Genomic DNA, 26,094 nt, shown 5'->3' on the forward strand with positions numbered 1-26,094 from the left:
TACAGGTGTGACAGGTCACATATGTCTCCTGTGATTTTTATTTATTTTTTGGTAATAATCATTATTTGTATAACTGACTGTTACATGCAAAAGTAAATGAGAAAAAATGCAGTCTTCAATTTCACGGTTCAGTGTAATTTCCTTGCATCTTCATTTTCATTGCCTGGTCTTCTTCACGAAGGTTATAATGTTCAGTTTCGGCTGTACAGCTGTTTCAGAGAGGTGTTCATTCAGCTGTATGATCATTTTGGAAGATAGAGGATCTGGTTCTGTTGCATTGTATTGCATTATACTGCCAGGTGTTTCTATTATTTTGTCCACCCCTTTCACATCAATGAGAGTGGGCTAAAAAACAGAAACACTTCTCTGTGCTGAAGCATGGGAAACTGGTTAAAAATCATGGAACAGACATGGAGTATTTTTTCATGTTTAGAGGATTCTTTGAGAATGCTGGAAATACCTTCAGAACAGCAGCTGCATCGCATCAGTACACATGACAGTTAAAGTATTGAGTAAAAGTCTGTATATCCCCCCCTGGAGCTCCGAGGTTCAGCCAGTGTCAGCTCCCTCATTGTATATTGACCACAGGCTGATCCTCTGGTCCTTGGATCCGGCAGCCAGGAGTCTTTGTCTGCGGTCCTGGTGGTCTGAGAAGGCCACGCTTAGCACCATGTCAGTGTGGTATTGAAGCACTGCCAGCGGTCGCAGATTCTTCCAGCCGAATACCCGCACCCGATGGTCCCAGCCGGCTGAGACCAGAAGCTTACCGTCCTCCCTGATGCACATCTGGGAAACCCCCGGGTTGACCAGCGTCACACAGTCCTGGAGCTGTGAAAGGGATGAGAAGATAGTATCGGGTGTTAGAACCATTACAGGTATTACAGGCACTACCACACAAGAAGAATTTTTACTGTGCAAAGGCCAAAGAGTCGGAATAGTTGTTTCTTTGTGGTAAATGTCAGAGAAATCCAAGAAAAACCAAATAGAAATGATCAGACACACTAATTAAATCATAATTAGGTCAGTAAGTCGATTAGTCACTGCCGCATAAGAAACTGTGGCCAACACAAACACTGACAGCGAAGAGACTATCAGCTGATCTGATGACTGAGGTCCAAGTGTGGGGCTGGATGTCTGTTGAACCTGGCTGGAGACTTCTGGGACTCAATCATCGGCCACAAAACATTACAGCAAGAGGGCTGTGAGCAAATCTCTCTGCGTCCAACTATTTGGTTTGGAGTTAGCGAGGCCTATTCTGGAAGCTTTGAGTTACCTTTGTCACAGTTTGTGAGAAAGAGAGAGACCATCTCGCTTGTTTGCAGAGGCCTTGTTGCTTTAAACGCCTCTGATGAATTACACTCACACTGAAAGGTCTGGTCAGCGGGAGAAGAGACCCGATAAATACACTGTTGTAACATCTGCCTGCTAAAGATTAGCCACAGCGCTCTCTCCATGTGATCTACAGTGTCCCAAGGACTGTATCAATCTCTCTAAAGGGGCAACTTTCTGACATATTATAATGAATGGCGGCTAAGATCAGTATCTAAAGGGCCGGCTGTGGTGGGCATTCCTGGGGAGCGAACGTGCTCTTCCTGCAGGGTAGGGATCTCTGCTGGATCGCTAGACAGGACGCAAACATCTGGATATGGGAGCTGAAATCAAACTGGACAGCATAAAATTGACTTCATAAGTTGTGTCTAGAGAGACTAATGACCTTGAATAGGAGGAGACGGTGGAGAATTTATCTGCGTGCTCCCGTTGCGGGCGGGAAACATCCACAAGCTGCATGTGGAAAATATAAGCCAGGTACTCACAGCCCAAGTGAATAAAGTGGAATGCGAGAGAGAGAGAGAGCAGGGAGGAATGTCATTGATCAAAACAGAGCAACAAAGCGAAGTTCAGAACAGGCAGAGATGTTTTTTCTTCTTTTTTTTTTTTGTTAATCAAACCACCATCGCTGGTACCACTTGTATGAAACCAAGAGTGGCTGGTTAGACCAAACAAGCACTGACACAAAGAAACCTGGGGGGTGAAAGACTGTTCGGAACTTTGTTATTACCTCAAGAATCTGGTATGCCACTACCTCTCTCCATCTGGTTTGCATTAGAGGCCTGATAATGATGGGTTTAAGTGTCTGTTTTTGTTTGTTTTGCTTCCCATAGTTTGTGTCAGGAAAAGGCATTTGTTTCATTAAAGGGTCAGTTGTAAGCAGTAAATGGCTAATGATGCAGTAATGGTCATTCAGCGGGGCTGGCTGCGCAATTGTTTTTACTTTCTACAGTCTGAGAGAGAAGAAACAAAAAGTGGTGAGAAAAAAAGGTTGTACGGAGCTGTAATTTAAAATTAATGATGCTCATGTGCAGCTATGCTGGTTGCTAAGCTACCAGTGATTGGTGTTTACACTGTGATTTCATGTGGTATGGCGACAGTAACAGTGCTGAAACACTTAGTTGAATAATTGATTATTTGATCGATCATTGATAATCATCAACAATTATGAAATTCAATAAATCCTTTTTGATCAAATCTTTCATCAAATAAAAATTCCAAGCCTGTGCCGGCTCGGTTACTTCTCTGTTTTATATCATTGTTGATCTCACTTTTGTGTCGTGAAAACATAGGTTAGTTGAAGCCTGACAGGACTATTATTCATATATTATTATTATTTTTTCATATTTTTAATATATGGTATATTTTTGGTTCATAGTTAAACTATAAAGAAGTGAACACACAGGGAGTTACACAGATGAAAGACTTCTGCTGATCCATAACTCTTATAGAGTAACAGGCATGAACTGTTGTCAGTCCACCGTTATCTACTTCGACCAGTCATTCCCAAGCAAGTCCCATATTTTGTAAAACTGAAATGTCTTGTCCTTCAAGGTAAAGGTCTCCACTGGCATGAATTCCAGGGTCTATCTGATCCATCATGTTCTGACAGGAGAGTGTAACGGTGTGCACAACATCTAACGGAGAACAAATGAATATTGAGCAACTGAAACTTGGATTAACTGACAGAGAGTGGTGGAAGAAACTCTAGCATACAGGCAATCGGGTCAAGACTATGAGGTAATCACAGTATGTTATTCATTTCTCACCAAAATAAAATATCCCATCCTCGTACCTTAGAGCAGAACTTTGACAATTAGGGATTCTTTATTTTTTTTTTTACACTTCATTGAATTAATATGAAGTCACTGCATTATTTCAAAGTATATTTCATCATCTTAATTGGTGTTCAAGTAACCAGCTAGCTCTGATCACATTATCACAGTCACAATCATCTATAATGTCCGGTCAGCTTTGAATATAGTGCAATAATAAAAACAGAGGTGTAACACAGACATAATTAATCAATCAAGTTGATTGACAGAAAATTTAACAAAATTAATTTTGATAAGAAAACCAGTTCAACATTTTGGATAAAGCTGGGGCTACCTGCCTCCTGGGTAACCTAAGCGAACCAGCTGCTTCATATTTACAGTACAGACATGAGAGTGGTGTTGATCAAACTCTCAGCAAGAAAACGAAGAGCAAGCAAAAAATATATTTCATATCAGGTTGGATAATAATAATAATTGGATTCTGGAATGTTGGTCGGATAAGACAAGCAATCTGAAGTCGTCACCTTGGATTCTGGAAAAACATGATTTGCATTTGTTATTATTTATGATATTTTACAGACAGTCTATTTATTCAGGAAATAATGAGAGGATTAACGGATAACAAAAATGACAGTTAGTTGCAGCCTTTGAAAAAGTTATTTCACTTTTTCTTAAAAAGGAAAACTGTATAAATTATACTGTCATAAATGAAATATATTCCAACAACAGTGAGAGCTTCACCACTGCTGAATGAATACCAAGAAAAGACTGCTGACTTCCAGCACTGCCATTAACCAGGTCTCAGTCTGTAATGAAATCCATTAGCTCTAACCGGGGAGTCTTGGCTCGTGTTATTGGACGCCCCATTTTTCCTCCTATTGCTTCCTTGCTATCTCATCATGGACAAAATCCGTCTTTGGGCTTCATCATTCATTTCTCTGTTGTTTGAACACTCCTTCCTGGCCTGTGTTACAGCATGCAGACACACACACACACACACACACACACACACACACACGCAGGCTTGCTGTCTAAACGCCAGCGTTCTCAGCTGTCAGGAGGCTACCAGCTCTGCTCAGCAGCTGGGCCCACAAGACTTGCTGTGGATCTATGACAGATCCAACACAAACTCACACTTTGGGATCCTCTTTTGTAGCATCTCACCGACAGAGGAGACGTTCAAAAGGAATGTCCACTTGGCACATTTCATTCAAGTCTTGCTACACTTCTCTCCCTGTCTTTCCTGTCAGACTTGGCACCGATCTCTGCGTTCACGCTGATCTACTGAAACGTCCCATCATCGCTCACTCACTCGAGCCTAGCGGCTGGGAGGCTTTTCGCAGGTATTTCTGACACACCCTGTCCCTGAATCACACTCAGCAGTGGGGAGATTACAGCCTTTTGTCACCTTGCCTGTCAGAGCCTGGTTCCAGCTGACAGGAGATGGATGTGTCAAACATGTGAGCAGCCTCATTCAGAACAAAAAAGCAAGAGGAGGTTGGGGCGGTCACTCAATAAAAAGGGCCATAATTTTTATGGCAGCGAGCTCGGACATACATCAGTCATATATACACACATATATAGAGTAAGGCTGGGCCTCAGTCTGGCAGGTCTGGTTGACAGGTACAAGAACTCACAGAGGACGCCGGCCATGCAGGTGAACGCTGGGGGAGACAGTGGGGATATTTTTACATGGTAGTGAAGATGAGGAGCAGGAGTTTCACCTGCAGAGAACTGTCATCAGTCTCAGAAATAGCTTGCTGTCAGCCATGCTTGATTTGAACTGCTAATCTTCCTCTTTCTCTACCGGCTTTCTCTTTCTCCGGTCCGTGACCTCTGTCTTTTTCTTTCTCCGGGAGCAACCCGTCACTGCACATGTCAATACATTTGAGTGGCCGCCTAAATATATGTCCATCTGGCTTAACAGCTTGTAAACCCTCACACCCACGCCCTCATAGTCTCACCCTGACACATTCCTAAAAATGCAAGCTAGAAGGAAAGTAGAAGAGAAAAAAAAGGGCTGAAGATGATGCTTCATTACTATGAAAAGATATCAGGCCAGCCAGGTCAAACAGCAGATAAAGGCCTCTGGGAGCCATGTGTAATACATTAATCTCCATTCCTGAGGCTATCTGTCTTTATCTGGCCTTGATAAGCTCCCCTCACAGCCCTTCAGCTTCACTAAATCATAACTGCACTGTGTTGTGTCACCTTCAGTTTCCCCTCCATTTCACAAAAAGCATCTATCTGCCCTGCCAGCCAGCTCCACTACACTGGACTGTATCGCAGAGGTAATTTGTGAGAAGTGGGATGCTGTGGCACTTATAGCCTCCTCAGTCTTTATTGCAGCCTCCCACTGTGAACTACTGTTCCCTTTACTGCAGATGTGTTTTTTGTTTGGTTAAGGGGCCTCCGAGGTTTTGATATTTTTATTACCTCTCACGGGTTGTCCGTCAGGACCCGGGGCCTGTGTCCGCCACCCGGCATCTCCCCCCGCCCCCTTACTGCTGCCACACAAAAATACTTTTGTGGGAAGAACTGAGGATAGCTGTCTGGACGTCACACTGAGCTGCACTTCAGGATAATTTAAAAGCCCCTGTTGGATACTTTCCCTCTCCTTGTGCTTTTTTCCTGTCATCCTCATCCTGGATTACATGCTGAATCAATATTTTGTTGCTTGAGCAAAATAAACCAAATAACCACTCTCCTCCTGTTTTTGGTATATTGAATCAAATCCTTCAGAGTGTTTTTCTAGACGCATTTTCAGGGTGAAAAAAAATGGGCTTTGCAAATATTTCTAATTCAAGCATTCATTTGTAAAAAGCTTTGGAAAGAATAATACCCTTCACTGTGCAGGAGTGTCCTATATCAGCCTCAGGTTCCCCTCAGCTCTGATTCATGGGGGTTGGCTGAAAAATGGGAGCATTCCCTTTTGCTCATGAAATCAAGAGAAAATACAGCTTCAAATGAGGCGTTAAGTCTCTGAAGCGTTGGCTGTTATGTAAAATGAATTATGGTAGAAAGCTGATGTGATCTCTTGGTGTGGCAGAAGATAGTTTGGACCCCTTCCGAGTATTTATGTGTGAGAGACCCTGTGTGCACTGTGTTGTGAAGGTAAGTAGGTATTTTGCTCTTCCTGGTCAAGAGGAAAGTGGTATTAGTTGCTTTTTTTAAACTGCTAAAACAGACAAGTTTACACAGATACATTTCCTATTTATTGCAGTGCAATAATAAGTAAAATGAGATTTTGTGATGTGTTTTTATCCATAACTATAACTGTAGATATTATCCAGTTCTAAAGTGTGACTGTGTCAGTGTGTACATGGGTGGTTGGAGTAGAGTGACAGCCCCAGCCCGGCCCTTGGCCCCTGGCCCTGCCAACACTGTGTAACCAGCAGCTGATTTATGGCCCCTGGAGCCCCGCTGAGCCTCTTCCTCTTTAGCCCCTAATGTTTTCCAAGAGAGCCCAGAGAAAGGCAACACTCCTCTCCTCCGTTTCTCCACCATTTTTTTTTATATTTTATGGCTTTTAGCAACAATTACTTAGCAGGTAGAGGGTTCAGGACCTTAACCAGGGACACTGTGTACAAAACCAGGGCACTTGTACCCCAGGGGGTACTGCTGCAATTGCCCATGAGTTCTTGGATATACTAAAAAAAACTACAATAACTACAGGAGATTTGGCAAAAAAGCTATTATGAGTCGGTTAAAAAAATATTACGTGCTTTGACAGACAATGCAAGAAAAGTAAAAAAACATATAGTTAATAGTAATAAGTAATAAATAAAAAATGGAAATAAATGGTTCAAACACTTACCTAACATTAGTGGATATAAAATATATTGATATAGTGAAAGGTAAAAGTAAAGAATAAAATTAATTAAATATTTCTCTAAAAGATAAACAGTTCAAAAAGTATTGGGAAAATGGTGAAAAAGCTCAAAGTAATGGATAAATGGTTGAAATGTCCAGTAGCATGAACGCAAACTTGACCAAATCAACCCAACCAATGGCAATTCAGCTGTATTCAAAGATTCTTGTAACAATATCCACTCATCACTGCGGTTCCACAGAAATGCTCACTCAACTTTCAGTACATTGTACTGTGAGTTGATAACGGCCATATTTAATAGTGTGAAGTAACAACCAGTTTAATTTAAATTCAAATGAACACATTTGGGAGACGATGGGTGGTGCTGATGAAGGGCTTTGGTGAGGGTTCATCAGACAAACAAAAAGGTTGGGAACCAGTGAACTAAACAGCACTGCTACTCTCTCTAAGCCTGTCCTGCTGACCTGCAGGTTGTTCTGTCTGTCCAGCATCCAGGAGGAGAGTTTCTTCTCAGAGGAGCCTGATATGCCCCTCAGTCGCTTGGTGTCAAAGGTCAGGCACATGACAGGTTCAGGGTGGGCTTTGGCTTGGCTCAGCTTGGACCTCTGGGTTACGTCCCACAGCAACAGGGAGCCGTCCTCGTATCCAGCCAACAGGAGAGGTCCGGGACCCGAGTCTGGCTGCAAATAAGGGAGGAAGATAAGAGAGAGAGGAGGGACAGGAAGATGGGAAGGGGGAACACAAAGAGCAGCGGGGTAAGATGTGAGATGAGAGCTTTGCAGTAAAAAAAAAAAAAAAAAACCCACAGAAACCGCTGCGTGGTGCTGGAAGTCGAGCGGAGCAGAGGTTATCATCCTGGAAGCTCCCGCTGACACTCGGAGAGAAGCTGTGGGCTCCATTCGTCAGCCTGCTGCTCTCTCTTCCCAGCACTCCATTACACCACTCCTCACTTTGCTCCTCATCTATATTACTGAGCCACAGACGTCGCTGCCGGCACCCATAAATATAGTCAAGTGAAATACTACAAAAATACTGCGTCTAGTTTTCATTTAGATTTTTCTTTTTTTTTTTACCTATACCTTTTTTATTTTACAGACCTTCTTTGTTATGATTCATGCTGAGATTTGCCACAATTTTACATGTGTAGTTCTTTTACCACAGGGAGTTTTTGCAAATTTTATCTTAGCAAAACAAAACATAGAAAAAAAAACTAAACAGAAAATATTCTAGAGTAGAATTAGAGCTGAACGATACGCAAAGAAAATCATATTATGATGATTTTGGCAGAAATTGAAATATGAGTCATGATTTCAGATGGAGTGGTCATTTTGCATTTAGTTTTCACTAAAAAGAATATAAAAATGATGATGATATGATTTTTGTTGGGTCTTGTACCAAACAAACATGTTCCCTTTCATCTGGAGAATATGATTCGTAGCACCACAATGCTTTATCAAAAAATTGCAGCTCCTGCGATTTGAATATTTGGATATTGCAGTTGGCCATATTGCGATTTTGATTGAATTTCGATTAATTGTTCAGGCCAAAGTACAATCAGAAAACATATCATCTCACAATTACTGAGGTACAACATTAAGGCTGCAGCAATATTACAAATACATTTTTATTATCAATTATTCTTATAATTATTATCTAATATTATTTTACAGTTCACATAACATTTTCAAATCGCTTCTCATTTGTTCACTTTACATGAATGAACAAAAAACAGAGTAAAGCAATGAACCCTCAGACTGGAGAACCAGAGCGTGTTTGGTTGATAAATGACTTGGATGAACTATTACATATACTATAGATTTTCTGTCAATCAACAAATTGATTAACCAATTGTTTCAGCTCTACACACTTTACACAAGTTCACACACTAACAAAAACTAATGCACAAAAACTGCACTACAGACCTCATTCATCCTCATTTAACCCCAGGACACGACAGATCCAGGGTTCAGAACTGGTGAATCCATCAGAGTAAATCTTTCAATCACATGAAATCCCCAAACAGGCATCAGACACAAAACCTAAACCACAACTCCTCCGTTAAATATATACAAAACAACCAGAGTCAAGCACAAATGTAGTTACATGCACATAAAAAGAGAAGAGTAAGCAGAATAACATTTAAAGAGAACGACCAGGCAGCGCCTCCCCTCTGCTGGGAGTCACAGATCAACTCATGCTTCTTCTAAATGAGTGTGTACGATCGGATGGGGCGGAGAGGTTGTGTGGAGATACACAGCGAGTTTGTAAATCACTTCAACAACATAAAGGTGAGCTGATAAAAAACGGAAGGCTTCATATATCTTTACACTGCTGGAGGGAAGAAAGGAAGGACTGAAGGAGGTAGAGAAAGGAAGAGGGAAAGAGGAGGGAGGGACAACTGGTTGGTCTAACCTCCATCCTACTTCGCAGAACTCCCACAATTCCTCTGCATGGCACGCCTCTTCACATCCACATTACGCCCGTTATCCAAACAATGATTTGAGCTTTTCCAGGCTTAAACATTTTAGAGGATCTATGAATTCACAGCACAGATACACATTGTGTACTGATGCGTGCCTTTGCTTTAAAATACCATCAGGCCTGCAGCAAAAGCCCGGTGCCCTGCAGAAGCGAGGAGGGAAAGAAATTTTTTCCATATGTGCGAGGGGGGCCGTGTCTGCCATTTTTTCATCCATCTTAAAGTCCTCTTCTCACTTAACGCTCAATATTTCTCTTCTTTCAGCTTTAAACAAATTATAGACAGAGTCGTGTATTCCTTCCAAACACATCAGCGAGGACGAACACTAAGGGATTATGAAAACAAATAAAAACAAGTGAAAATCAGTGGCCCCTGCTTGCCGGCAGGGCCCGGGCTAAGCGTTCCAGGCTTGGGGCCCACTGTTTCACTTAAGTGTAGGACCTCCTTGATTGATGATGTCATGGGTCAGAGGTCGGGGAACCCTGGGTAGACACCTAATTCATTATATCCTCCACAGGCCTTTCTACAAGAGGGCTCTCTGCTGGAGTGGGGCTGGGGCTCTGGGAGGAGATTCATCACCATAGAACAGCTGGAAAGACAGATGGATGGAGGCTGGTCGGAGAGGCAGGACCAGTGGCTGTTAACAGTCATGTGACCTCTGCCATTTTTACATAGCTGTATGGAACAGGACAATAACCGTGCACAAAATATTTGTTCAAATGTATTTTGAACAATTACAGGCAATGTATCATTTTATCCACTAAACATCAGTGTCATTATTAACAATTCAACCACTTCAGTGTAGGCTGTTTTTTTGACACGTGTCCAGTGTGCTGGTCACTCAGTCAGCTGGTTCAGACCACTGTGGTCCACTCGAATGATCAACATGGCCTCTAGAGGAGTTAAGACTCCAAGGACTTTCACACTTCAAGTTTTTGTTCATTTTCCTTCTTTTTTCTTCTAAAACAATCACATTTGTTGGAAAGGTTTAAAATACTCCTGCTGCTGCTGCTGAGACGACAAAAAAGCTGTACCCATGGAGACACTAAAATAGGCTCTAACAAATAGAGACAACATAATAACAACTGCTGAACCATTAGATCCAAATTGACTTTTATTCCTGTGAGTTTCCAACTTGAGAAAAATCCAATTTATCATCTCCAGTAAGTTTTACTGCAAGGGTTGCAACTAACAATTATTTCCTCAACTATTGCATTGATTGCTTGGTCTATAAAGTGTCAGAAAAAGGTGAAAAAAGCATCCATCACACAAACAAATACAAAATCATTCCTACAGTTCAAGATGTTGTCTGCAAATTGCTTTTGTCTAAATCAAACAGATTCAGTTTTCCTGTTAAAGACCAAAAAAGCAGCAAATCCTTACGGAAGCTAGAACTCTGTAGCTAATGTGTAGCACTTTCCATTAAAAAATGACTTAAGCATTTAACCAATTATCACAATAACAATTAATAACAATTAATAATAATTAATTTTCTGCTGATCAATCATAATTTACTGCTAATTTCACTATTTCTGATTCCATGCACAGATCCCGTCCACAAACTATAGGCTAAAGATATTCTAGACTACATACAGTTTTATGCTTAATGAAATACTTTCTCCAGTGTGTAGAAGATGACAGTGAGGAGGAAAAGAAAAGTGCTGCAGCAGCTTTACATCACTTCAGTTCAGTCTATGGCATTAACTTCATACATATGAGACAACAATATTAGGTGATATTATTACTATTTTTCTGATGACATAAACCTCAACTCTGAAAGCCATATTTTTTCTTATTATGTTTGTGTAACGAGCAACAGGAAGTTAAGTCAAGTACAAGTTTGTGTATTTGTCATGTTCTGTACTACAACGTTTTTTTTCACTGAATCAAGTCATTGACTATTATTGTAAATTCTCCAATATTGTAGTTATTGTTTTTATAGTTATCTCTTTTATTTATAGCTTTTAAATTAAAAAACAAATGCTCAAATATAGACAGAAAATGATATTACAGCATGCCATACTAGTCTCCAAGTGACTGATCCAGGGGGGGATGTTTTTTTTTCTTATGTTGTAAGATTTGTAACTAGCTGCCATGAGTTGTCCTGTGGTGTTATATGTAGATGGATGTGTGCACTGCTATTTTGTGTATATTTATTCTACTGTAGATATGTACTTAAAGGAAATCTCATTTTATTCTATTTCTAGGGTGCATTGTAACACCTGGCCTGGAACAACAGCTGGATATTAGGCTTAATTTACAGTTTTCTCTCTGTTTATCAATGAGCACTGTCACTGTCAAATTAACTACTAAAACAAGAATAAATGAGTAAGTTCTAAATGTACTTAGAGAGACGTGGCATCATGAATACATTCTATATTCAGCAAAAACATCTCTGTCATTTATTTATGTGGTAAGTTCCACAGAAAACCTGAACAACCAAGAAACAGCTTGTTTGCTGATGTGGCTGCCACAGGCCCCAGGCAGGCACTGCTTCAACATAAGGAACCAATCGCTTCCTCCGGTTTTTGTCCCGGTCCGCTATGATGTCATGGCCACGAGGCAGCAAGGTGATGAGCTGAGAGTGATGGATATCTGTATAGGAACATTTCCTTTCCCCCGCCAGCCTCTGTTCACATTAAAAGCCTTGCACATCATACATCAATACTGTCCTCCAAGCCAAGCCCTATATCTCTGCACAAGTCAAACCCATATGTGGAGGTACTTTCTGCCTCCACGTCCACTGTACTGTCTCACCGCTTCACAGCCAATCAGATCCAGAGAAACCAGATAGTGCGCCCCGTCACCTTTCAGACATAACTCAGCATTTGAACTGAAGGCCGGGTGGGATTTTGCTGTAGGGAAGCTGAATTGAGAAGAAAGTGAAGTTTAACACTGCATTTAATCTGTTCCATAAACTCCAACAGAGAGGGCTTACAGGCCGACAATAAATCTGTTGGTGAGTCTGTCATGGAAATAATGGAGGATAATCACTTCTCGTCTCAACTGTGGGGAGCAAAGAGGGAGAGATGGCGAGAGGAGAGACGGAGAGGAGTTAATTGTCAGTGGCTTCTTCCTGAAAGTGTGTGTGATAGAGAGAGACAGGGTGGAGAGAGGGGATGACGGTGTCAGCTGTTGCCTCCTGCTGTGTGAAGTTAAAGAAACAGTGGGTAGCATATGAGCATTTGATGTGAAAGACAAGATGAGTCTTTTCTTTCTTATGACTGACAGACAGAATGTGTTTCCAAATTGCCCGTGTGTGTGTGTGTGAGATTGTGTGTGAAAGAGGGATTATAAGCTAGGTTTTCTGTCTTTTCCCACTGCATGGACGTCTCGAGACACTCGGTCAGTGTAACAGATGAACATGCCTCAGCCTTGAAACGAATCAGCCTGAAATGATTTAGAGTCACCTGGGCCCACAGCTTTGAAGTCAGACAGCTGCCTGTGCTGTATTACAATGATATTATATAATTTATAATGATATAATTGATCATTATGTTTCCTGGCACTCAACGCTGAACCAGCATTGGTTCATAAATCAGATGATGAAAGGTGGGTGTAACAGTGAAATCAAAGGGAAAGAAAGAAAAACACAAACACAGTGTCAGCAGGCACTATGAGACTCTCTAACGTGTCTACATGTCTCTATAATTACATCACAAGCACAATGTCACCTTTATGGTTTTGCGTTTGACTTATCAAAGTAATTCTAATTAGCATTACAGGAATACAGGTCTGAGTGTGCACGGGCCAGCAACTCGCCTCGCTCTGCCTTTAAAATGATAAGCTCTGCTGAGGCTTTGATTTCTGTTGCCTGTAAACTGCACAGCCCATAAAATTTATTCAAACCATCCACCGTCTAGCATGAGTCTTAAAAACCCCACTCTGTCCCTTCCCAAAGCCCCAGATGCAAAGAGTTAATAATTAACCATGAAAATAATTACAGGGTCTCGTTAATCTCTGGAAAATAAAACTTATGACAGAATTTACAAAACAGAAAGCAAACTTTTTTTTTTTTTTGCTCGGATCAGATTCGATGTACAGCTGCAGGCTGATATATGGCTGTGAACCCCCGGCCCTTCCAAACGCTCTAATTACAGTGTTGGGACTCGCTGCCAGCTGAGAAGAAACGTTTGGAAAAATGGCCCAGGACGAGCTGTTGGGCTGTAAATCATGTGCCACGTCTCGCATCTGCATTTTTGTTGATTTTCCTATCATTGCATCTTGTTATGGGCTGCTGGCCAATCGGAATCAAGCAGGCAAGTCTACAATGAATGCCGTTTAAAAAGGTGGCAAAGGTGAACTCATGCAACCTGACCTGTGGTTGCAGAGGGACACAATGCTGCTGTTTATGGTTGAGGTTAAAAAAAAAAAACAGTGCAACAATTTCTATTAAAATGACACTTGAGACGACGGCCTGGTGCTTACCTGCCACAGCTTGATACACATGACCATGCCCAGTTTAGTGTCTGGTACCAGGGTGCAGACGGGAGTCTTACTGGGCAGCTCGATAATCTTGATCTGCAGAGAACACATGACAATTAGATCTCAAAACCCACTAGATACAGCTCGACATGTTCACTTTCTACATGCTAGCAGCTCAGTGAGGCCTAGCAGGACACACAGTAGTGTATATAGTGTATAGCTGAGGCTGAGGGGAATATCAGTATGTATTTGATAAAAACTAAAGTAATGGACATCTGATCTGATGATTGTTCTAGATGAAAACTCAGAGGATAACCAGAGTTATTAGGACACCATGAAATGTGCCAGTCCATCCAGTAGATGTGATATTTAACCTGATAGGTGAAAATTTTGATCTAGTGGCGCTAGACGAAAAGTCAGAGGATCACCACATTCAGTCGACTTCATCCACCGGGATCCGTGGACTTCTGTACAAATTGCCATGGCAGTCATTCAGACTTGTTAAGATGTTTCAGTCTGACACTGCCAGCATGGCTAAAAAGAGATTTCTATGTCAACATGCTAAACTGCTTCTTCCTTTTTGTTCCAGTGTTTCTGTTTTCATTACTGAGACCGAGTTACAAACATACAAACTGCTGTTGTTCGTATACATGTCTGCAAGCTGTCTGCCAAGCCGTGATTTGCTTGTTTTCTGAATTCAAACAACAAAGCTGCAGCCTGAATCTTTTTATTGTGGTTCAGGACCTCCATGGATCAGAGTGCCTCCAACCAGCAGTACAGCACAATCCATCAGTAGAAAGCAACCGCGCCGCTGTCTATAATAAATCCTGCTAAAGTCCGACCTCGCGACATGAGTGGTGTTTTCCTGCACACATTGGCACTGATTCTGATAAAATACACAGCCTAATGAAGCCAGTAATAAAGTGTATGCCTGTATGTGTGTGTGTGTGTGTGTGTGTGTGTGTGTGTGTGTGTGTGTGTGTGTGTGTGTGTGTGTGTTTGTGTGTGTGCGTGTGTGTGTGTACACATGACTACCAAAACTCATTGCTTCGACTTCCTCTGTGCTGATGATCTGCATATTCATCCTCATTAGGCTTCAGATTAAACAGCCCTTTAAGGGAGTGATCTGTATTTTAGCGCTGGGCCACATCTGTCCTGCATGTTTACCTCTGCGTTCCTGACAAAGAGGGCCTTTAAAGACTTCTCTGTGCCTCAGGTTATCACTGTTCTTGTGTGGCATCACACTGCCCATAAATAAAACACCCACACTATCAATTAATGTTTCTGCCATGGCAGGAATCTAACTGTGAGCAGTAAACAGTGAAACCACCTGGAACAGCTCAGAAGGCGACTGCTGTCTGTTTTCTTGGTTCATATCCCAATATTGGCCTACCTACATACTGCTTATACCACTGTGCATGTATTTTGAAGTGTGTGTGTATTGTTTCTTGAGGAAATTCATTTATGTGGGTGTTTGATTTGCAGATACATGATAAGCATCTGTCTTGGCCAGCTATGTCTGAGGAATGGGGTTGGGGAGACAAAATGACAAAATCGGCTGTGACTTGATTTGGTCTACCTTACATGGGTGTGTATGGGTGTGTGTGTGTGTGTGTGTTTGTCTGTCCGTGTCTGTTGGGACAATGGCATTATTGAGGTGCTGGGAGTCACAGGCGCCCTGATGCCTGGCTTGCTGGACTGGGGTTAGCAGAGGCACGTTTGGCTGGATCAGGTGACTGCTCTGTCCCTTTCAAGTGTGGCTCCTCTGCAGTGGAACAAGTAACATGAATCTGGAGGCAATAAAAGATGGCTGAATCGCTGGCTGCCCTCTCCCCATCCTGCTGCACCGCTCAGACACTGGCTCCACACAAAGCCATACAGACTTGTGGGCGTTGAGCATTAACTAAGAGACGGACAGAATGTGATTTCGTTCCAGTGCACGACCTAATCAAGCCTGGGAATTCTCTGTGTAACTCACCAGTCAGAGATGAAAAAAGTCACAAGTTTCATCAGTTAGAGGAGTTTCAGAAGCAGGAACATCTTTGTTGTTAACCTTCTAAAAAGCACAATTACACTTGCTTTCTTTGCCTTCACAGAGCCATTAGCTGCTTTAGACAAAGGCATTCAATGAATGGCATGTTACCAGCCACAGCCAGATTTAACTAACATTTAGCTGGTGCCTGGTATTAAGTTCCTATCTTTGCAATGGGCACGCTGACTCATGACATGGCTGGTTTGTTAATGATGCTGTTTAGATTGCTGTGTGACAGCTCCTGGCTGCAAACTGAATGCTCACATGCCACGTTGACTCAGGACAGGTTCACTGACCATCGGCTAAAAATATTATCTTGGACACTTGACTGAATTCAAGCCATTTCACACTCATGGATCAGATCACACACAAAAGATCACAGCAGTGTGGAAAAAGATGACAGGACTTACTAACTTCATAAACAGTACTAAAAGCCACAAATACTTGTGAGTGTTTAAAGTCAAACAAGTAAACTGGCAACAGCAAGTCTGGTCAGGTTCATACAGTTTGGTATTTTTCATACTCAAGTCTCACTGTTGGAGCAATTTACCATCCAACCTCAAACCTGCCTATAAATTCAGACGTTACTTCCTGCTACAAACAGGATAACGTGTCAGTGGATTTGATTTTGAGGGTTTGTGGTTCATTTCACCTGATTAAAATGGAAAATGATCCATAAATATTTAAAAGGTTAACAAACAGAAAAAGCTTAAAAATAGAGCCATTTAACCAGAGGTTAAACATGCAATATTTTGACAGAAAATGTTTTGATAAAATCTGACAAATAAACATAGATCTGTATGACAATTATTTTTATATATAACTACAAGCCATTAATGTCCATGCCAAAGAGTAAAAAAAGACAGGGGGCTAGAGCACATCCCAGCATGCACTTGGTGAGAGGCAGGGTACAAAATGCAATACTCACTATTCTATAAGTGACCCAGAGGACCCAGACGCTCAGACACATCCACACTCATATATGTCTCACCTCCTCTGTCTGTTGTCCAGCAAAGGCCAGCAGGTAGTTTCCAGGGCTCGTCTCCAGCAGCGAACACTGACAGAATCCAACGCTGCCGGTCCACACCGAGTCCACCACCTCGCTACGACCTTCTTTCAGGTCCCACTGACAGACCTGCATGTCCCGTCCCTGACTGCTCCACCAAGAAGAAGGAAAGAAAGGGGAATTTTAAAGAGCATTATAAGTAGAAGCCCACGTGAGAAGCTGAACAAAGTGAGAAACCTTATGAGAAAGCAATGACCAGTTATCCTGACCTGATGAGGGCATCGGTCGCCTGCAGCGTGCTGACCCAGATCACCGAGCTCCCAGAATGACCCTCTACAATCTTCTCAGCCCTCCTGCTGTTCAGGTTCCAGATGTGGATGGCACCTTTACCTGACCTGCAAAACCCAACAAGATGCTTTATGAGGGCTGTTTAAATCAAACATACAGAGAAAATACAACATCTCATTCAACACTCCTCTGCTCTAAACCATTACTATACAAAGAAAATAACAAAAGTGGTCAGATTTACTCCTGAATCAATAAATACCAAAATAACATCAAAACTTTTGTTGTGTGGACTTTTAAAATAGCTCATGTTACACTGTGCTTCATTTAAAAGCAGCACATGAAGTGAACCCTGATGGCTGGCTTGGTATCTACTCATCCATCTACTAATAAAACTGTTTACATGTATGTGTCTCGTATTACACTCATAACAAAAAGACAATAACAAAAAAAAATCTTCACTGTTTGATGAAGATGAATTTGAATGTGGAGATAAATGACTAACCCAGAAAATAGGAGGGGAGTGTCCCTTCCATGGCAGCTAAAGTGAAGGGTGTTGAGGGGCCCGCCAGCCCCCCTCAGGGTGTAGATGGGGGACGGAGCGGGACGAGACATCCCTGGGTCAATGTAAGGATGTGAGGAGGCCGCAGACCAACGTCATTACAGCCACTGGAACAGACAACAAGAAAAGTGAGTTAAGATATGAGTCAATTCTGTGACTGAGGTGAAAACATGGAAAGGCGACAGAGGCGGTTTAAAGTTCAGTCAGTATCACCCCAAAAAAAGAAATTCAACAATACGGTGCCACTGGATTCACGCAGGAGTGATAAATGTTCCATTACAATCTGGTTAATTCTGCTCTTTCAGGAGAAATACAAAACAATGAAAGTTAGGTGTAAGCCTAACAATCAATATCTGCAGAAACCATCCCATTTTGTCTTTGCACAAACACAGTCAGTCAGAGAGCAGCTCCACTTTGCCTCGAAGCCTTTCTCCTCCACACAGCAGACAGTTGTGTTTAATGCACTGTCTCTGTTTTCTCTATTGTCACTAGCTACAAACCCTGTGGCTCTCTCTCGCTCTCTCCTACATGATAACACCTCTCTTACTCAATACGTCATAAATCACAGCCTCCGACAGCTTAATTACAGTAAACAGACAGAGACTCAAGCTTCTCACTCCTCCTGTGATCAACAGCCGTTGTCCCAAAGGCAGAGGTAAGGGCTCAGGCTTTTATGTCGTTTGTAGGCCGGGCAGCGGAGGAAAACCAACCAACCACAGGCATGCTGCAAGGAAATAATGTGTCAACAATAAATTGCAGGATAATCACATGTGAGTGTCTGGCTTCAGATGGCTAATATCCATCTGTTCATCCGTTTTCTACACTACCTATCCTGGTCTATGCCAGAAATGCCACCTACTCACTGTTGTTAAAAACAATGGACAAAAAATAACAGCACAACTCAAATTAAAGTGAACAATTAACCTAAAAATGTAAAAGAAAAAGTCTCTCTGGTTTCACTGGCTCACTCCCCTGAGGGTAGTTCATAAATTCCCCTCTTGCCACACTGAAATCGTTTTTCTACGCAGTTATCTGCAATAACATGTTCATCACCTCTACACGAGAACAAGATCAGCCTAACCACAGCTTTTTAGAGACAAAGTAGAATATAAGACAAAGGTTATATCGGCTTTATATGGCAACTGTGGAGTCCCTGACCACTATGGTACGTAATGTTTTGATCCCCTGAGTTTATCTCTAGTGCCACCACATGCTAACACACTAAACTAAGATGATGTTTCAAAACATCAGCATGTTAGCACTGCCACTGTAAATATGTTGGCATGCTGATATTAGCTTGAAGCAGACATGTTACACATCCCTGCTACTTCTGATTTGCTATTCCGCTGATCAACAGTGAACTGCGGTTACACGCAGAGAAATGTGCAAAGGCAGGATGATGACTGCGAGCCAGTAAACATGTAAGCAATGACAAAAAGATTTTAACCCTCAAAAAACAAACATCTTTGCAAATGTTTCGTGAGAAAGGGAATGCATCCAGTGTGTTCGTCAGGCCTTAAAGACTCGCAGTGAACTTTGGTGAGTAACACTGACTTTAAATGAGAGACTGTAGCACAGTATGGATAACTACTGTATAGGCAGCAGTTAATAAGCACAACCTCACCCCACACTCACAATCACCCCCTCCTTTACTTTTACTTATCATAACCCTTGCTCCCTGCAATCAGAGGAGGCTGAAACTGGAGCCCGAGGCATTCAGGAGCAGCTCATTTCAGGAGGTTAGTGGTTAAATTGTCCATGTGAACCTGTGAAGCGGAGAGACGGACCTCTGACCAGCCTGCCTAATTAAGGACACTACGCCGCAGTCTGAAGGACTGAAAAGGACACAGCCAACCCACCAGCTTTACCTTGAATTTACCACTGTAGGGAGACACACTGCACGCCTGGAGGAGCAAAATGGAGCATTTTTTCCAGGCAACAAATAATTCTCCAAACATATATTTTTTTAAAAACATTTGGTTTAATATTTTGAAGGGTTCAAAGCATATGGAAGTTTGCATCATAAGATATTGACCATTAGATATGACACAGTCCTCTGAACCCAAACCAACAGGAAACCCTTTGGCCAACAACTGTACAAACTTGTTTTTGTGTGGTATGAAGAAAATGGCAAAAACCGTCAACAGTGTTTTTGTGAGGGTCCATCAGTTAAGCTGCTCCTCCTGTGAATGGGTGGGTAAGGCTGCATTCCTGAGCCAGAGTCCTGTGCCTGTATGAGTGTGTGACAGGGGGAAGCTCACCCTGATAACAGGTGGATTAAGCGTTCCTCATTGTCCTCGAGCAGCAGGCCAGCATTGAACTGTGAGTCACGGACACAGCAGCACTGAAACTGACTGCTTTCATTGTCTCAAGACCAGGGGCTGTAAAACTTTCCACCCGTAATCACTGCTCACTGTCAATTAAAGACAATAGCAGGGGACAGTGATGGAGATGTCACTTTGCTGTACTTGAGGACAGCCAGACCAAAACCCGCATCTGAAAGATGGGTATAATGACCACTTTCCCCCCCGCCACTGCTTCCTCAGAAAACTGTTCCTTCTGTTTTCTAGGCGTCAGGATTTCCAGGCGCTGAATTGCCCCCCAACAATGGCTCTGTTGTGGTGGCTACAAGTGAGTCACCCACAAACCCAAATACAAACATGCAGGCAGCTCAGGAAGGGAGAGACAGATACTGTAAACAAACAGCACGGTGGCAGGATGTCACTCAAATCTACTTGCAGAGACCCTGAAATTGTTCTGTGCCAACAGAGACAGGCGGCCGAACAAACAATCAAGCCACTCACTTGTCAAGCTTGTATGTTTGACATGAAAACACACCTCTAGTGAATGCAAAGATACCTCGCTGAAGAAGCAACAGTATGAAGCTGGGGGCCTCTGGTCAAAGATCCGCAAGGACAAGAATCTTGTTCTCTTTAGATCTCCCAAATCCTCAGCACGCTGCAGTTTAATGAACCTAATAAGTTCTCATAAAGTGACAGAGCAACAGAGGACAAATACCCAACAGGTCAGTGAACTTTCTTATTAAACATGTTCGCAGGAAAAATCTCAGCTATTACAGCACAGGGTAACAAGCTAGGCCTAATTAAACCTGCGTGTCGTGGACGGGGCCATAATAAATCACACTGACTGATTAATATACCTGAGCTGGATACGGGAGCCAGTGGGAAGAGGCAGGAGAGGAGGATTGAGGCTCCTGCTGGCCCTGCAACAGATAAGACAGCTCTGGGTAATCTGACTCTAAGTCCGTGGATAAAGGCAGTTTGTCTCTTCTTGGGCCGTCTGTCCACACCTACTGGGTAATTAGGCCTAATTATGAGAGAAAGGTCCGCTTCCCCTTCATGTTATTAAATAAGAGCCAGCCTCGTTCGCCAAGGATCTCTCAACACCAGCAAGGGGCTGGCGACCTTCAGATCAAACGCAGCCACTATCTGTACCCCCCCACCCCTTCGACTGCAGCACCCGTTCCCCTCCTCGGCATCGCTCATATGAGGGAGTGGACAGAGAGGGTATTCGTTATGATATGGGCATCAAAGTTGGGTTTTTTTGGGGGGTTTTTTTGAGTAGAGGTAAGGGGGGGGGGGAGTCCTGTCCACATTCCTCGCTTAGCTCTTTGGTATCATGTGATCAGCAGCTACCCACTTGAGCTGCCCCCCTTGTCAAATTCTGCCATTCATAAATAAGAGCAGGGAGGGAGGGATATACTGATCACAGGGGTTTATTATAGAAGCTTTATAATGCCCCAGCTTCACAGGAGCCATTATGGAGGCATGGGATCCCAAGATCCTCTGCTGATACCGGCCTCGTCAAATATGAGATCTGAGCTGCATGATGAAAACTCAAAGTAGATTACACATAGCTCAAAAGCTGCATTCTAGATAGCTCCTCCAGTGAAAAGCCAACTTTATAACCTATTAAACCAGAGGTATTTTTTTCTGTCAGATCTCTGCCAGCAAACTTTAACTCTGAGTCAAATACGCCTAATCCGTCCATTTCTGCCACATCATACCGCAGCTATTAGTCATTCTGCTGTTAATCACAGGCAGTGGTCTTATCTGCTGTTTCCCTGCTTTTCACCGTCTCGCCAAGGAGGCACTTCCACCTCACCGGCTGGTCAGAGGGTGGGCGGTGAACTGGCCCTGCGACCATTACTCAGCCCTTCTGCCCACCAAATAATACAGATCCTTCTGAGGAGGAAACCAACGTGCCAAACAGAGAGCGAGGTCTATTATAAAAGTCCAGTTAGACAAACAACATTGGAAGTGGCAAGGAAGACACACGCCCTTTATTGTGTCTTGGAGGGGGTATCTGGACTGGATAAACAGTTCAGTGTCAGATAGAGGCTGAAGTCAGACACAAGTGCACCAACACCCACTGTCAGTCACAGGTCCAATGAGCGGGAAGAGGTGGCATTGTTCGCGTGAATGGCGTGAATGCTAAGCAGGGGCCATTGCAGATAAGAGCTCAATGCCTTGTGGGTGTCATTGAGGCAGGCACTGATGGAGCACTGTGTCAGGGGGTCCTGATTTAGGAGGTCCTGACTGTGGTCAACAGGTACCAGGAGCCTTATCTGTTTGCATTATCACCCATTTCCTCCATGAGGTCATTTGCCTGGACACTAGAGGATAAAGGAACACAAGAGGGTCGACAGCTCGAGTGTCATCATACATCTCCACACACTTTGGGTGTGATGGCTTTTTGGGAATCTCTGGGGATTTTGCTGTCCATACAGCAAAGACATGAAAACAAGCAAATGTTGGTATCATCCCAAAAAGACATCACGCAACAGAGGATATAGAGCAAGGACAACAACAACAGGTTACACTCTGTCAAACAGCCCAGGCCCCAGTGTTAAAACTGTCAGTCATCTTCAGGAGTGTGATGACTGACAGCATGAAGACTAAGTAAAGAACAGGAAAACAGCTGACAGAGTGCTAACTATTTCTACATGGTGAACAGCTTCCAGAAATCAGTGCAAATTTTCCCACCAAATTTATAAGCAGACAAGTTGAACAAAACCAGTACAAGTACAAATCTAAGTTGTGCATTATCATGGAAGATACACTGAGCTTGATATAGGTTGCTTAATGATCAATTTCATAATAGAGGGCACTCATAGAATGCATACCTTCACCAAGACTGCATAATCCTTTAAATTGGCTAGTTCAATATAATAAAAATCGTTTTATAAATTAATATAAAAGATAATAGAAAATATTTAGAACTTTCAAATCTGCATCTGGACTTGGATCTGCTTAAAAATATACTTCATCATAGTATACGTGTGCCAGCCCTCTTCATCAAAAGTGTGTGCAGAGGGCCAACAGAAACTAAAATGTTTCTTCTTTTTCCAGTGTTGGAATTCAATAAATTATTTCTGAATTTGCTGTCAGTTCACACCCTTTTCCTCAACACATTTCCTGAGCTCATCTATGACCAGTCACACAGCCTTGTTTCTGTTGTTTTGGAAATGGCAGATACCATGGATGTAGTTCTGTTCAAAATCTAGGCATTCCTCAGCAAATTAGATTTTTTTTTTTGAAGAGGAAAGAAGTAAATACAACTACAGCAAACAGACTTGAATTTAAATGACAGAAGAAAAAAAAAGAGACCATCTTGCGGTGGGATCACACCACCTGTGATGCTCATAAATATGTTGACGTTGTGACCCATCAGTATTCAGTATTGATTCCAACAGGTGACGATGAAAACCATATCAGCCACACAGTGTCTCAGCTGGTTATTACACAGTAATTGTGGCATCTGCAAAAGTCTGAGCACCATTCTACTGGTAAAACACTCAGGACCTTATTGGCCTGTAAATCAGGTTAAGAATTGTGATTAGGATTTATTTAAATTCAATATCTGATAAATTCTCTGACTCTTCAAACATTATGGTAAATCTTAACAACTATGGACTCCTCTAAGCAACTGACTGGGGATCTAAAAATGAAGCTAAATGATACCTGCAGAGCTGTTTCCTGACTGACTGCAATGTCATGGGGTCAGTAAGGAAACTGACAGTGTAAAGAGGCTGGCTCCTGCAAAAGGATAATCCAAAGGAGACCTTAAAATCCACCATGAACTGCTTCAAGAAACAGAAGCTTTCAGAACGAGCCCCACAGATCTCTGACGTCAGCATCATTAAAAACCAGTGGGTAGATCTTAAACATGCTATGTGTGCAAGACAGACTAAACATATCTCAGAACTTGAAGTGATCTGCAGGAAGAGTGAGTGGAAATTTGCACATCAAGAACAGAAAGATTTCAGCTGGCTGCAAAAAGTGTTTGTAAACTGTGATGTCTGCGGGTGAGGTGGGGGGGTGGTTTACTTAATACTGACTTAGTAGGGTGCTCAAACTTTTGCACTATACTACACTGTTCAATATTTTCTATTTTGTAAATTCATGAAATAAAATGTTAGTGTTTTATCATTTGAAGAAAGGCTCATTTTAATGTCTGCTGGTTGCAGGGGTCGTATTTTCTTATTTTCATTTCAGAAATCATCTAAATATGGAATTAGCCCAGGGTTAGCCAAACCTCTGCACACAACTGTACATGTACATGTCAATTACAAAGCAACGGGAACTGGCATATTCTGGTGTGAAGTTTGATGTGTCTGCTCATAGATAAGATCATAAAACGTCTTGGAACTATCTGTAATGCAAGTTTAGTTTAGATCAAAATGGTGTGTGTGAGAGATCAAATTTAAATTTTTTCAAGGATTTCTTGAGGGTTTGCAAGGGCTATATTTTTTCACTTCAAAAAGTACTAAACTCGACTATAGTAGTGGTGAGAACATCATAGATTTAATCCACAAGCATCTTTAAACTTTCATTAAAATACACCATTTAGTGCCACTCTCTTAAGTATATTCTGCTGGGATTTCCATTTCCCTCTCATTTGTAGTAGCTACTCCTAAGTAGAGTAGCCTACGAGTCATAAGCTATACTAAGATCACTTTACGTTACTGATTAAATGCTGCCGTGCTACATCCAAACATGTCACGGGGCTTCAAACGGATCAAAAAGGACATAAAGAATATAAGAAACGCGTAGCTGAGGATAAGCAGGACAGTATGTCGTTAAATAGCCACAGTTTTGAATGGAGTTTGGTATGCTCCTCCCTCCATGTTAATGGGCTGCGTTTGCGTTGGCGTTTATTATTATACTGAAGGCATGAAATTAATTAAAGTGTTGGGCTGAAAACAGAAAAACTAACACCACAACTTATATCTGTGAGCAGCGGGCTTAAGTAAAACTGTCATGTTATTTACAAGAGGAGGGTTAGCAACAAGCTAGCATCTACATACAATAACAGCAACAACAAAGACACGTTAGCATACAACGCTGGGTGAAATAAGGTCACTACAGTCATGTTGGCTTTAACAAGGCTTGATAAAATACCATTTCAGTGAGACACCGGTGCGTTGACAGTTGTCAGAAAGACTCAGGCAGCTTCGCAGAAGAGGGATACAAAACATGCGCCAGACTCTCGAAGGACCTCTATTTACAACCGCTGAGCTGCCCATGAAAGTGCCTGTACAGAAAAGTCACCGCTCTCGCTCCTGCTCTTGCTCTCTCCTCAGCTTACAGTCTTTTTCGATACCGTCATTCCTGCAACCTCCTGTTTGTGTGTGTTCATTATATTTACACTTGAGGATATGTGCATCGGGGTATTTCTATTATGAGCTGTTTATTTGAAAAGACTAAAAAATAGATCAAAACATTAGAATTGAAAAATAAACAACTGTTGTAGGACAGACACTTAAGGAGCACCACAGCACTCTGCTATATAATTGTAATAGCCTGTTATTAAGATCATTGCAGATAGATTTTCACCATAAAAAAAGTCTTTATTCTGGAACAGAAGAATTTAGGACTATGTTAACTATGAGGATAATAATATCACAGATATTTTGCTCTTATACAATTTCTATATTGGGCCACTAAACATTCTGATCACCTTGGAACCATCAACAGTGAGCGATCAGCATAGAACTTGCAAAGCCTCACAATACAGAACGAACAGGAGTGTCTTTATTTTTTTTTCAGCCCTGTCAGTCTAATTGAGAAAAAGAGACAGAGAAAACACAGGGACTTAATCCACAGAGCACACAGACCCCTTTCATGGGAGTGCTGGGAGAGACCTTTATTTGTCCATTCCTATCATGGAGAAAGCGGGTTTCAAGCTCGGCTAGGTCTGAGCTGGAAGATTAGATGAAACCAGAGTGTTTTAAACCTCCTCTGTGGCTGTGGATTAGAGTCAGACAGTCCCGCTGCACTCTGAAATGAAACAATAAGGAGTACAGGTGGCCCAGTGAGAGAGGGTGCATAGAGTGTAGAGCACAG

The 26,094-nt window shown here is 42.2% G+C and overlaps 1 protein-coding gene across 1 annotated transcript; it reads right to left on the reverse strand.

Moving 5' to 3' along the window:
• gnb1l (guanine nucleotide binding protein (G protein), beta polypeptide 1-like) lies at positions 1–25,266 on the reverse strand. The gene is made up of 7 exons (XM_023397604.2): positions 25,150–25,266; positions 17,669–17,832; positions 17,148–17,273; positions 16,864–17,026; positions 13,844–13,936; positions 7,401–7,616; positions 1–828 (listed from the first exon to the last, which is right to left on the reverse strand). Exons 2-7 carry the CDS (start codon positions 17,776–17,778, stop codon positions 550–552), a joined length of 987 nt encoding a protein of 328 aa, XP_023253372.1. The 5' UTR covers positions 17,779–17,832; positions 25,150–25,266; the 3' UTR covers positions 1–549.
• Positions 25,267–26,094: the final 828 nt, after the last annotated feature.

This window comes from Seriola lalandi, unplaced genomic scaffold, assembly GCF_002814215.2.
Source record: "Seriola lalandi dorsalis isolate HSWRI2012SDOR001 ecotype SW California unplaced genomic scaffold, Sedor1 jcf7180002054883, whole genome shotgun sequence".
Taxonomy (NCBI): domain Eukaryota; kingdom Metazoa; phylum Chordata; class Actinopteri; order Carangiformes; family Carangidae; genus Seriola; species Seriola lalandi.

Coding starts and splice junctions, on each gene's coding strand:
- gnb1l (XM_023397604.2), bottom strand. CDS start 17,778: ATGTCTCGTCCCGCTCCGTCCCCCATCTACACCCTGAGGGGGGCTGGC. Junction 17,027..17,147: donor GCGACCGATGCCCTCATCAG/GTCAGGATAACT, acceptor TTGGTGGAGCAG/TCAGGGACGGGACATGCAGG. Junction 7,617..13,843: donor TGTGTATCAAGCTGTGGCAG/GTAAGCACCAGG, acceptor CCTTATTTGCAG/CCAGACTCGGGTCCCGGACC.